This window comes from Phyllobates terribilis, unplaced genomic scaffold (assembly GCF_046119375.1).
Source record: "Phyllobates terribilis strain yellow unplaced genomic scaffold, ASM4611937v1 Scaffold_2__4_contigs__length_985480577, whole genome shotgun sequence".
Lineage (NCBI taxonomy): Eukaryota > Metazoa > Chordata > Amphibia > Anura > Dendrobatidae > Phyllobates > Phyllobates terribilis.
In genome coordinates this window covers 9,274,417-9,288,252 of record NW_027362762.1, presented here as the reverse complement: position 1 = coordinate 9,288,252, position 13,836 = coordinate 9,274,417, and the positions used below count along the sequence as shown (strand labels likewise).

At 53.1% G+C, this 13,836-nt stretch overlaps 1 protein-coding gene across 4 annotated transcripts in view; it reads left to right on the top strand.

The window, feature by feature from the left end:
* The window catches only part of PDE2A (phosphodiesterase 2A), a 758,587-nt gene that overhangs the window by 640,021 nt on the left and 104,730 nt on the right, over positions 1–13,836 (top strand). For all 4 annotated transcript variants that reach the window (XM_073661082.1, XM_073661081.1, XM_073661080.1 and 1 more), the window contains 2 exons: positions 2,441–2,568; positions 10,847–10,958. In XM_073661082.1, the coding sequence (XP_073517183.1) occupies positions 2,441–2,568; positions 10,847–10,958 (240 nt within the window). The remainder of the gene's footprint in view (positions 1–2,440; positions 2,569–10,846; positions 10,959–13,836) is intronic.

Below are 13,836 nucleotides of genomic sequence, written 5' to 3'. Positions count from 1 at the left end.
ATGTCAGTTCCCCTGTACCCCGCAGGCTCTTGCAGTGCTGTACTCCCTCAGTGTCAGTTCCCCTGTACCCCGCAGGCTCTTGCAGTGCTGTACTCCCTCAGTGTCAGTTCCCCTGTACCCTCAGTGTCAGTTCCCCTGTACCCTCAGTGTCAGCTCCCCTGTACCCTCAGTGTCAGTTCGCCTGTACCCCGCAGGCTCTTGCAGTGCTGTACTCCCTCAGTGTCAGTTCCCCTGTACCCCGCAGGCTCTTGCAGTGCTGTACTCCCTCAGTGTCAGTTCCCCTGTACCCTCAGTGTCAGTTCTCCTGTACCCTCAGTGTCAGTTCCCCTGTTCCCCGCAGGCTCTTGCAGTGCTGTACTCCCTCAGTGTCAGCTCCCCTGTACCCTCAGTGTCAGTTCCCCTGTACCCCGCAGGCTCTTGCAGTGCTGTACTCCCTCAGTGTCAGTTCCCCTGTACCCTCAGTGTCAGCTCCCCTGTACCCTCAGTGTCAGTTCCCCTGTACCCCGCAGGCTCTGGCAGTGCTGTACTCCCTCAGTGTCAGTTCCCCTGTACCCCGCAGGCTCTGGCAGTGCTGTACTCCCTCAGTGTCAGTTCCCCTGTACCCCGCAGGCTCTTGCAGTGCTGTACTCCCTCAATGTCAGTTCCCCTGTACCCCGCAGGCTCTGGCAGTGCTGTACTCCCTCAGTGTCAGTTCCCCTGTACCCCGCAGGCTCTTGCAGTGCTGTACTCCCTCAGTGTCAGCTCCCCTGTACCCTCAGTGTCAGCTCCCCTGTACCCTCAGTGTCAGTTCCCCTGTACCCCGCAGGCTCTGGCAGTGCTGTACTCCCTCAGTGTCAGTTCCCCTGTACCCCGCAGGCTCTTGCAGTGCTGTACTCCCTCAGTGTCAGCTCCCCTGTACCCTCAGTGTCAGCTCCCCTGTACCCTCAGTGTCAGTTCCCCTGTACCCCGCAGGCTCTGGCAGTGCTGTACTCCCTCAGTGTCAGTTCCCCTGTACCCCGCAGGCTCTGGCAGTGCTGTACTCCCTCAGTGTCAGTTCCCCTGTACCCCGCAGGCTCTGGCAGTGCTGTACTCCCTCAGTGTCAGTTCCCCTGTTCCCCGCAGGCTCTGGCAGAGCTGTACTCCCTCAGTGTCAGTTCCCCTGTACCCCGCAGGCTCTTGCAGTGCTGTACTCCCTCAGTGTCAGTTCCCCTGTACCCCGCAGGCTCTTGCAGTGCTGTACTCCCTCAGTGTCAGTTCCCCTGTACCCCGCAGGCTCTTGCAGTGCTGTACTCCCTCAGTGTCAGCTCCCCTGTACCCTCAGTGTCAGCTCCCCTGTACCCTCAGTGTCAGCTCCCCTGTACCCTCAGTGTCAGCTCCCCTGTACCCTCAGTGTCAGCTCCCCTGTACCCTCAGTGTCAGTTCCCCTGTACCCTCAGTGTCAGTTCCCCTGTACCCCGCAGGCTCTGGCAGTGCTGTACTCCCTCAGTGTCAGTTCCCCTGTACCCCGCAGGCTCTGGCAGTGCTGTACTCCCTCAGTGTCAGTTCCCCTGTACCCCGCAGGCTCTGGCAGTGCTGTACTCCCTCAGTGTCAGTTCCCCTGTTCCCCGCAGGCTCTGGCAGTGCTGTACTCCCTCAGTGTCAGTTCCCCTGTACCCCGCAGGCTCTGGCAGAGCTGTACTCCCTCAGTGTCAGTTCCCCTGTACCCCGCAGGCTCTTGCAGTGCTGTACTCCCTCAGTGTCAGTTCCCCTGTACCCCGCAGGCTCTTGCAGTGCTGTACTCCCTCAGTGTCAGTTCCCCTGTACCCCGCAGGCTCTTGCAGTGCTGTACTCCCTCAGTGTCAGCTCCCCTGTACCCTCAGTGTCAGCTCCCCTGTACCCTCAGTGTCAGCTCCCCTGTACCCTCAGTGTCAGCTCCCCTGTACCCTCAGTGTCAGCTCCCCTGTACCCTCAGTGTCAGTTCCCCTGTACCCTCAGTGTCAGTTCCCCTGTACCCCGCAGGCTCTGGCAGTGCTGTACTCCCTCTGTGTCAGTTCCCCTGTACCCCGCAGGCTCTGGCAGTGCTGTACTCCCTCAGTGTCAGTTCCCCTGTACCCCGCAGGCTCTGGCAGTGCTGTACTCCCTCAGTGTCAGTTCCCCTGTACCCCGCAGGCTCTGGCAGTGCTGTACTCCCTCAGTGTCAGTTCCCCTGTACCCCGCAGGCTCTGGCAGTGCTGTACTCCCTCAGTGTCAGTTCCCCTGTACCCCGCAGGCTCTGGCAGTGCTGTACTCCCTCAGTGTCAGTTCCCCTGTACCCCGCAGGCTCTGGCAGTGCTGTACTCCCTCAGTGTCAGTTCCCCTGTACCCCGCAGGCTCTGGCAGTGCTGTACTCCTGTGTCTGATCTTAGTATACTCTGTGCTGTTTCCACATTGATACTTTTCGGATTCTTGGAGACATTTGTATAATCCTTCTCTTCTCTTCCAGGAGGAGCACAAGCAGCTGAATAACATGTTGGGCTTCGAGGTTCGTTCGATGCTCTGCGTCCCAGTGATAAGTCGGGCAACGTCACAGGTGGTCGCCCTCGCCTGTGCATTCAACAAACAGGGGGGAAGGTAAGCAAGGAGACCCCCGACCTGTGTCCTGTGCATCACCATGATAGTCTGCTACATGTCAGGCAGGTAGATGGCCGAGATGCCTGGTAATGTAATGGGGTCAGGACAGGGCGCCCGGGAAGCTGCATTGGGTATAAGGGAGTACGGAAGAGCTTGAGCCATAGGATACTGGAAGAGACTTAAAGCCTCTCACTTATATACTGTCCCCCTTGGTTCTGTTTACTAGTAAGAGTTTATCTCACCCCCCTGCTCAGTCTGTTTCATTTCCCCTATGCCGCTGCTTTTTAGGAAGTATTTTTTCACACAAGTGCTGGATTCACAGCTATACTTCTCAGTACTGCTGTGTGACATCATCCATGCTCATGCAGCTTTCCTATAAGTGTCTTATCTGACTTTAGTGCTGGATTCACAGCTATACTTCTCAGTACTGCTGTATAACATCCTCCATGCTCATGCAGCTTTCCTATAAGTGTCTTATCTGACTTTAGGGCTGGATGCACAGCTATACTGCTCAGTACTGCTGTATAACATCCTCCATGCTCATGCAGCTTTCCTATAAGTGTCTTATCTGACTTTAGGGCTGGATGCACAGGTATACTGCTCAGTACTGCTGTATAACATCCTCCATGCTCATGCAGCTTTCCTATAAGTGTCTTATCTGACTTTAGGGCTGGATGTACAGCTATACTTCTCAGTACTGCTGTATAACATCCTCCATGCTCATGCAGCTATCCTATAAGTGTCTTATCTGACTTTAGGGCTGGATGTACAGCTATACTTCTCAGTACTGCTGTATAACATCCTCCATGCTCATGCAGCTATCCTATAAGTGTCTTATCTGACGTTAGGGCTGGATGTACAGCTATACTGCTCAGTACTGCTGTATAACATCCTCCATGCTTATGCAGCTTTCCTATAATAGTCTTATCTCACTCTAGTGCTGGATTCACAGCTTTACTGCTTAGTACTGCTGTATAACATCTTCCATGCTTATGCAGCTTTCCTATAAGTGTCTTATTGTCACCACAGGGTAGGAAAGACAAAGTGCGACACGAAGGGGTGAGGGGAAGGGAGCCCAGACACTAGGGAAAGAGGGAAGTGGAGACCTCCTAGGCTGATCTGCAATCACCCTGTCTACCCCTACCATACCTATATTGGTTCCTCACCAAACAGGAACCTATCCCTGTATTTCCTTAGCGCTTGACCCCGCGATAGGGAACAGGGGGATGAGCACTAGTCGATCCCCACTGACAACTAAAGACAGCAAGGGGAGACAGACACGGGGGAAGTAGCTTAGCTTGAGTCGACTTCAGAGAGATGGCACACACATCCTCTTAGCACCAGAGAGGAAGAAATACTGCACTTGCTCCAAGCCTTCACAAGGGGTCATGTGAATATCACCGACACATCCCTATTGCAAAGTGAAAGTATTTATACACCCAGGCCAGGGTGTTAATTAGCAAGAGGAAGGTAGCCGCTGGGTCCTAGAGTGAGACAGATCTAAGAAGGTGTCTGCAATGCCAAACGAAGAGATCTGCAAACAACTGCAGGGCGACTGTCTGTCACATCTGACAAACACGTGACAGTTATCTGACTTTAGTGCTGGAGTCACAGCCATACTTCTCAGTACTGCTGTATAAGATCATCCATGTTGCTTCTGCTTCTGAACAGTCTCACTAGAGACAGGAAAGCAGGAATCTGTGCGCACTGTGTATGGGAGACCTCATAGCAGCTAGTTTCTACCCACTAGCTCAGAGACAACTGGAAATCAGAGATAACATCTGCAGAAAACTGGTGAATAATGTAAGATAGAGGTCACACATCGGTGGGGCGGGGGAGGTGCATTGGGATGTGTCTCCTATGTAGACCTAGATCATCTCCTTGGTCCGCTGCGTGTGGTCTCCTCGAGGGTCTCAGTAGACGAGATCATGACTCCGGTTCCTCCGGTGCTGATTAGGAATTTGCATGCGCCTAATCCCGGAGGATCTCCGAAGTTGTGAGAAGTGATTATGGGATTTGGAGGATGAGCTCTGGGCTGCGGAGAGATCTCAGCGAGTCTTCATCAGTCGCAGATGTCTAGTCGCTGCCTGTTGTCATTAGGGGAAGAGCGGAGCCCCCGACTTTGCGTCTCAGGATGATTTTCTGCAGATGCGGATCTCCTCCTGCTGGTTTATGGCGGTGGGAAGATTGACACCGGATTATGCCCCGTCCTCAGGTCCTTACTCATGATGGATCCGAGTTGTCACAGAGCTGACGCTTCACTCATTCTTAAGGAACAAAATCCAGACTTTTCCCCGTCATCCGTTGTCCCCTGTAATTTACATCCTCACAGCCTGTCCTTACTTCTGTCTGTTTGAGTGACAACCAGTTCCCATAGGGGACCGGCCGCCTCTTGTCGCCCCACATTCCGAGACAAGACTGTGTTCACATGATGCAGCTGATTTGCATTTTTTTCTCTTTGGTTATAAATTGAGGTAGAAATGAAACATTTTTGCTTTGATTTTTCGAAAATCGCAGTCGGACAATGCGCTTTGGCCAAAGTTCTGCAGCCGAAAAGTGCCGAATCCAGTAACATGGGAGCAGGAGCAGCGTCCCGAGAACACAGGGGGGTTTATCAACGGGACCCCGAAACTAATGCAGAATGGACAAATAGTGACGACTCGGGATTTACTGTCGATTTCTTCATTGTAGGAGAAGCCAACATTGTATAAAATAAAAGCAGCGCTGCGTCCAAACGTGCTAATGTGTATCACCACCATATAGTGCTGATAATAAATCCGTGCAGCTCCCATAGTGCTGAATGCCTCCATACAGTGCTCCAGAAAAACTGCATAAACATGGATGAAATGCCCAAACAGCCCCCCACATAGTGTCCCACACCGTCCCCCAAAGAGCGGTGCAATAATAATGCTGTGAAGCACCGGTCTGTGCCATATGGTGCACACATAACAGCACCATGATGGAGCCACATTATACCGCCATACAGTGCGGCATTCTCTTACTGTGCACTGCTCCGATCCAGTGCCGCCATACAGTGCACACATAACAGCACCATGATGGAGCCACATTATACCGCCATACTGTGCGGCATTCTCTTACTGTGCACTGCGCCGATCCAGTGCCGCCATACAGTGCACACATAACAGCACCATGATGGAGCCACATTATACCGCCATACAGTGCGGCATTCTCTTACTGTGCACTGCGCCGATCCAGTGCCGCCATACAGTGCACACATAACAGCACCATGATGGAGCCACATTATACCGCCATACTGTGCGGCATTCTCTTACTGTGCACTGCGCCGATCCAGTGCCGCCATACAGTGCACACATAACAGCACCATGATGGAGCCACATTATACCGCCATACAACGCAGCATTCTCTTACTGTGCACTGCGCCGATCCAGTGCCGCCATACAGTGCACACATAACAGCGCCATGATGGAGCCACATTATACCGCCATACAACGCAGCATTCTCTTACTGTGCACTGCGCAGATCCAGTGCCGCCATACGGTGCACACATAACAGCACCATGATGGAGCCACATTATACCGCCATACAGTGCGGCATTCTCTTACTGTGCACTGCGCCGATCCAGTGCCGCCATACAGTGCACACATAACAGCACCATGATGGAGCCACATTATACCGCCATACAGTGCGGCATTCTCTTACTGTGCACTGCGCCGCTCCAGTGCTGCCATACAGTGCACACATAACAGCACCATGATGGAGCCACATTATACCGCCATACAGTGCGGCATTCTCTTACTGTGCACTGCGCCGATCCAGTGCCGCCATACGGTGCACACATAACAGCACCATGATGGAGCCACATTCTACCGCCATACTGTGTGGCATTCTCTTACTGTGCACTGCGCCGATCCAGTGCCGCCATACAGTGCACACATAACAGCACCATGATGGAGCCACATTATACCGCCATACAACGCAGCATTCTCTTACTGTGCACTGCGCCGATCCAGTGCCGCCATACAGTGCACACATAACAGCGCCATGATGGAGCCACATTATACCGCCATACAACGCAGCATTCTCTTACTGTGCACTGCGCAGATCCAGTGCCGCCATACGGTGCACACATAACAGCACCATGATGGAGCCACATTATACCGCCATACAGTGCGGCATTCTCTTACTGTGCACTGCGCCGATCCAGTGCCGCGATACAGTGCACACATAACAGCACCATGATGGAGCCACATTATACCGCCATACAACGCAGCATTCTCTTACTGTGCACTGCGCCGATCCAGTGCCGCCATACAGTGCACACATAACAGCGCCATGATGGAGCCACATTATACCGCCATACAACGCAGCATTCTCTTACTGTGCACTGCGCAGATCCAGTGCCGCCATACGGTGCACACATAACAGCACCATGATGGAGCCACATTATACCGCCATACAACGCAGCATTCTCTTACTGTGCACTGCGCCGATCCAGTGCCGCCATACAGTGCACACATAACAGCGCCATGATGGAGCCACATTATACCGCCATACAACGCAGCATTCTCTTACTGTGCACTGCGCAGATCCAGTGCCGCCATACGGTGCACACATAACAGCACCATGATGGAGCCACATTATACCGCCATACAACGCAGCATTCTCTTACTGTGCACTGCGCAGATCCAGTGCCGCCATACGGTGCACACATAACAGCACCATGATGGAGCCACATTATACCGCCATACAGTGCGGCATTCTCTTACTGTGCACTGCGCCGATCCAGTGCCGCCATACAGTGCACACATAACAGCACCATGATGGAGCCACATTATACCGCCATACAACGCAGCATTCTCTTACTGTGCACTGCGCAGATCCAGTGCCGCCATACAGTGCACACATAACAGCGCCATGATGGAGCCACATTATACCGCCATACAGTGCGGCATTCTCTTACTGTGCACTGCGCCGATCCAGTGCACAAATGAGAACTGCTGAAATAATACCGCCATATCCTGTTTATGTTGTTTCAGAGGTTTTTGGGCCACTCTTCTAATACGTGACACGTTGCACTTCCTAATGCCGGGCGTGATGGGCTCTCACTGCTGGGGACGGGGCGCTGCGGTATTTTCCCGGCTCTTGTGCACATTTGCGCGGCGTTGACCTTTCACATAAGTGAATCTCCGCAGAGGAGACGCCGTAATTGTAGGATAAATGTCCCGTCTGTGGCCGGAGCCTCCTGTCCATCTGTGGGGCGGCTCTGGAAGGTCGCTGGGTCCTCCTGATGTACGGCCTGGCTGTGGTTTATCTGCTTCTGCCCTGATGGTGCCGGAGAGGTTACGCCTCAGGGAGTCCTCAGTAATGGGGTCCTGCGTCCTCTCACCGTCAGCTTCTTACTTTCCCCTTCGCTCTTGGACTCTTCAGATTGTCACAGAAATAACAGGCGTGTTCTCCGCTCACACCCAAAGCTGCATTCTCCCATCTCCCAGCTGTCCCTGGACGCCGGCTCTATGCTGACAGCCGCAGCCTCATCCACAGCCTCATCCTCAGCCGCAGCCTCATCCTCAGCCTCATCCTCAGCCTCATCCTCAGCCTCATCCACAGCCTCATCCTCAGCCGCAGCCTCATCCTCAGCCTCATCCTCAGCCGCAGCCTCATCCACAGCCTCATCCTCAGCCGCAGCCTCATCCTCAGCCTCATCCTCAGCCGCAGCCTCATCCACAGCCTCATCCACAGCCTCATCCTCAGCCGCAGCCTCATCCTCAGCCTCATCCTCAGCCGCAGCCTCATCCACAGCCTCATCCTCAGCCTCATCCACAGCCTCATCCACAGCCTCATCCTCAGCCTCATCCTCAGCCTCAGCCTCATCCTCAGCCGCAGCCTCATCCTCAGCCTCATCCTCAGCCTCATCCTCAGCCTCATCCACAGCCTCATCCTCAGCCTCATCCTCAGCCTCATCCTCAGCCACAGCCTCATCCACAGCCTCATCCTCATCCACAGCCTCATCCTCATCCTCATCCACAGCCTCATCCTCAGCCTCATCCACAGCCTCATCCTCAGCCGCAGCCTCATCCTCAGCCTCATCCTCAGCCTCATCCTCAGCCGCAGCCTCAGCCGCAGCCTCATCCTCAGCCTCATCCACAGCCTCATCCTCAGCCGCAGCCTCATCCTCAGCCTCATCCTCAGCCTCATCCACAGCCTCATCCACAGCCTCATCCTCAGCCTCATCCTCAGCCTCATCCACAGCCTCAGCCACAGCCTCAGCCACAGCCTCATCCTCAGCCACAGCCTCAGCCTCATCCTCAGCCTCATCCACAGCCTCATCCTCAGCCGCAGCCTCATCCTCAGCCTCATCCTCAGCCTCATCCTCATCCTCAGCCACAGCCTCAGCCTCAGCCACAGCTTCATCCTCAGCCTCATCCTCAGCCTCAGCCTCATCCTCAGCCTCATCCTCAGCCTCATCCTCAGCCACAGCCTCAGCCTCAGCCACAGCTTCATCCTCAGCCTCATCCTCAGCCTCATCCTCAGCCTCATCCTCAGCCACAGCCTCAGCCACAGCTTCATCCTCAGCCTCATCCTCAGGCGCATCCTCAGCCTCATCCTCAACCTCATCCTCAGCCTCATCCTCAACCTCAGCCGCAGCCTCAGCCTCATCCTCAGCCTCACCCTCAGCCTCAACCTCATCCTCAGCCACAGCCTCAGCCACAGCCTCAGCCTCAGCCACAGCCTCAGCCACAGCCTCATCCTCAGCCTCATCCGCAGCCTCATCCTCAGCCTCATCCTCAGCCTCATCCTCAACCTCACCCTCAGCCTCAACCTCATCCTCAACCTCATCCTCAGCCACAGCCTCAGCCACAGCCTCAGCCTCATCCTCAGCCTCATCCTCAACCTCAGCCGCAGCCTCACCCTCAACCTCATCCTCAGCCTCATCCTCAGCCACAGCCTCAGCCACAGCCTCAGCCTCAGCCTCATCCTCAGCCTCATCCTCAGCCACAGCCTCAGCCACAGCCTCAGCCTCATCCTCATCCTCAACCTCAGCCACAGCCTCATCCTCAACCTCAGCCACAGCCTCAGCCACAGCCTCAGCCGCAGCCTCATCCTCAGCCTCATCCGCAGCCTCAACCTCAGCCACAGCCTCAGCCTCAGCTCAGCCTCATCCTCAGCCACAGCCTCATCCTCAGCCTCATCCTCAGTCTCATCCTCAGCCTCATGCTCAGCCACAGCCTCAGCCTCATCCTCAGCCTCATTCTCAGCCTCATCCTCAGCCTCATCCTCAGCCTCATCCTCAGCCTCATCCTCAGCCTCATCTTCAGCCTCATCCTCAGCCTCAGCTTCAGTCTCATCCTCAGCCTCATCCTCAGCCTCAGCCTCAGCCTCATCCTCAGCCTCATCCTCAGCCGCAGCCTCATCCTCAGCCTCATCCTCAGCCTCAGCCTCATCCTCAGCCTCAGCCTCATCCTCATCCTCAGCCTCATCCTCAGCCTCATCCTCACCCTCATCCTCATCCTCAGCCGGGCTCTTACCCTACTGTGTTGTGATCGCTGCATTCACACAATATCTGGTGAGAACAGTGTGGAGTCCATCGTGGACCACAGCAGAGCATGCAGCGTGCAGGCAGAGAGCCACGAGGGGGCGGCAGGGAGTTACTACAGGAGAATTGTGACTGCAGCTCTGGCTGTGACTAGAGCATTTACAGTAACAGATCATTAACCTGGGGTGGCCCCCTATTATGATATTTTTTAGAGGGGGGTTTACGCAGATGGGACAATCTCTTTAAGAGTAGTTTAACATCTTGCACAATTTATGAGCTCATTGGCAAAGTTATGGGGGCACCGGATGACCGTATTAATGGGGGCACCGGATGACCGTATTAATGGGGGCACGCTGCTTAGTAATGCGCTGGAGGTCCCTGTTATTACCAGGGGGGTACTTCTGCTGGCCCTGTTATGGGGGCATTCAGACTGAGGACCCCCCATCTGGAATGGTTATGTGCGCTGTATTATGGGGGCTCGCTTACTGAGGACGTGGTGTTAAAAGATTACAACTTTAATTTCTTAAAGGGGTTTCCAGATTTTAAATAACATGACTACTATCTAGCTTTCTTCCAAAAACAGCGCCACACCAGTCCACAGGTTGTGTCTGGTATTGCAGCTCATCTCTATTCACTTCAATGGAACTGAACTGCAATACCAGCCAGAACCTGTCAGTGGGGGTGGCACTTTGAACATTGATACCTATGACTTCTGTCACTATATACCATGTCCCGTCCTGACCACCGCTTGTCTCTTTCTAGCTACACAGAGGTGGACGAGCACAAGATCCAGCACTGCTTCTGCTACACGTCCACGGTCCTCACCAGCACGCTGGCCTTCCAGAAGGAGCAGAAGCTCAAGTGCGAATGTCAAGTGAGTCCTAATCCTGCTACACTCATGGTGCAATGCTCTGCAGATCGCCAGAGAGGTCAGTGGTGTAATAGTCTGCAGGATGTATCATTATGTATCTGCCAGGAGCGATGCCCTGCAGATCTCCAGAGAAGTCAGTGGTGTAATAATCTGCAGGATGCATCACTATATATCTGCCAGGAGCAATGCTCTGCAGATCTCCAGAGAGGTCAGTGATATAATAATCTGCAGGAAATATCACTATACATCTGCCAGGAGCGATGCTCTGCAGATCTCCAGAGAGGTCAGTGGTGTAATAGTCTGCAGGATGTATCACTATACATCTGCCAGGAGCAATGCTCTGCTGACTCCAGAGAGGTCAGTGGTGTAATAATCTGCAGGATGTATCATTATGTATCTGCCAGGAGCGATGCTCTGCTGACTCCAGAGAGGTCAGTGGTGTAATAATCTGCAGGATGTATCACTATACATCTGCCACGAGCGATGCTCTGCAGATCTCTAGAGAGGTCAGTGGTGTAATATTCTGCAGGATGTATCACTATATATCTGCCAGGAGAAATGCTCTGCAGATCTCCAGAGAGGTCAGTGGTATAATAGTCTGCAGGATGTATCATTATGTATCTGCCAGGAGCGATGCTCTGCTGACTCCAGAGAGTTCAGTGGTGTAATAATCTGCAGGATGTATCACTATACATCTGCCAGGAGTGATGCTCTGCAGATCTCCAGAGAGGTCAGTGGTATAATAGTCTGCAGGATGTATCATTATGTATCTGCCAGGAGCGATGCTCTGCTGACTCCAGAGAGTTCAGTGGTGTAATAATCTGCAGGATGTATCACTATACATCTGCCAGGAGTGATGCTCTGCAGATCTCCAGAGAGGTCAGTGGTATAATAGTCTACAGGATGTATCATTATGTATCTGCCAGGAGCGATGCTCTGCTGACTCCAGAGAGTTCAGTGGTGTAATAATCTGCAGGATGTATCACTATACATCTGCCAGGAGTGATGCTCTGCAGATCTCCAGAGAGGTCAGTGGTGTAATAGTCTGCAGGATGTATCATTATGTATCTGCCAGGAGCGATGCTCTGCAGATCTCCAGAGAGGTCAGTGGTGTAATAGTCTGCAGGATGTATCATTATGTATCTGCCAGGAGCGATGCCCTGCAGATCTCCAGAGAGGTCAGTGGTGTAATAATCTGCAGGATGTATCATTATGTATCTGCCAGGAGCGATGCTCTGCAGATCTCCAGAGAGGTCAGTGGTGTAATAGTCTGCAGGATGTATCATTATGTATCTGCCAGGAGCGATGCTCTGCAGATCCTCCGCTCTGACATCCAGCTGCCGCTCTCACTTCTGATGGATTTTCCTCATTTTCATGTCATTAACCTACTTCTTAATATGCAAAACGCCATCAGTCTTAATAAACGTTTCCAAGGGCGAAGCGGACGCCGGCTGGACAGTCGCCTCATTGCCTCCACCGGCCTCAGCACAGCGCAGCGCGGCGATAAACATCCTGACCATGTGGCAGCGGTGATACAATGTATCAATCATGGTGTCAGGCCGTCCTGGGGTTCAGAGATGGATCCATGAGTCTTATTACTGAGGAAACCTCATAAATCTGCGATAACATCACCCCCTCCCCCATTGTCTAATTTGTTTTTTAATAACATTTACAACCTTTCTGCTATTTACAAAAAACAATGAAACAAGAACAATGTAAATCGCTGAACACGACTGATAGAACGAGCGGTGGCTCCGGATTCTGCACAAAGTTCCACTTTTACTGACTCCGTCAGCCTCAGGATTATTCACCTTCATGACCAGCGTCTTTAGGACTTAGTAGAGCCCCTCTGGCTGTTATGACCTGCTGCCCCTCTGGCTGTTATGATCTGCTGCCCCTCTGGCTGTTATGACTTGCTGCCCCTCTGGCTGTTATGACTTGCTGCCCCTCTGGCTGTTATGATCTGCTGCCCCTCTGGCTGTTATGATCTGCTGCCCCTCTGGCTGTTATGACCTGCTGCCCCTCTGGCTGTTATAACCAGCATGGCCAGATAGCAGCTTCTAGCAGCGTTCCTGAGAAATCATAGTCAAATCCTCATGGACAATGGCTTCCAGGTCACTAATATTCTTGGGTTTGCTGCAGCCCCCTACTTCATATCCAACCAAGGATTTTCTATGGAATTAAGTCAGGTGACTGTGACGATCGCTCCAGAATCTTCCAAAACATCTTCTGAAATCAGGCCCTGTGGACTGTAAGGTGCTGGGATCATTGTCCAGTTGAAAACTCCAGGATTTCCAGATGCTTGATTAAATTCATCTCGTCCTCCATAGGTTTCCAGGGTCAGTAGAATCACAGCAGCTGCAGAACATCACAGAACCCCCCCCACCATGCTTCACTGTAGACTTCACTGAGCCATCAGCATGCTTGACTGTAGACATCAATGAGCCCCACCATGCTTCACTGTAGACATCATAGAGTCCCTGCCATGCTTTACTGTAGATATCACTGATCCCGCTGCATGCTTTAATGTAAATATCATCGAGCCCCCACCCTTCTTCACTGTAGACATCACTGAGCCCCCAACATGCTTGACTATAGACATCACCTATCCTGCGGCATGCTTCACTGTAGACATCACTGAGCCCTATCGTGCTTCACTGTAGACATCACCAAGCCCCTATCGTGCTTTATTGTAGACGTCATTGAGACCCCCTTCATGCTTCACTGTAGGCATCACCGAGCCCCATCGTGCTTCATTGTAGACATCACCGAGCCCCCATTATGCTTCCCTGTAGACATCACCAAGCCCCCATTATGCTTCACAGTAGACATCACCGAGCCCCCCCCGCCCGTGCTTCTCTATAGACATCACGAAGCCCCC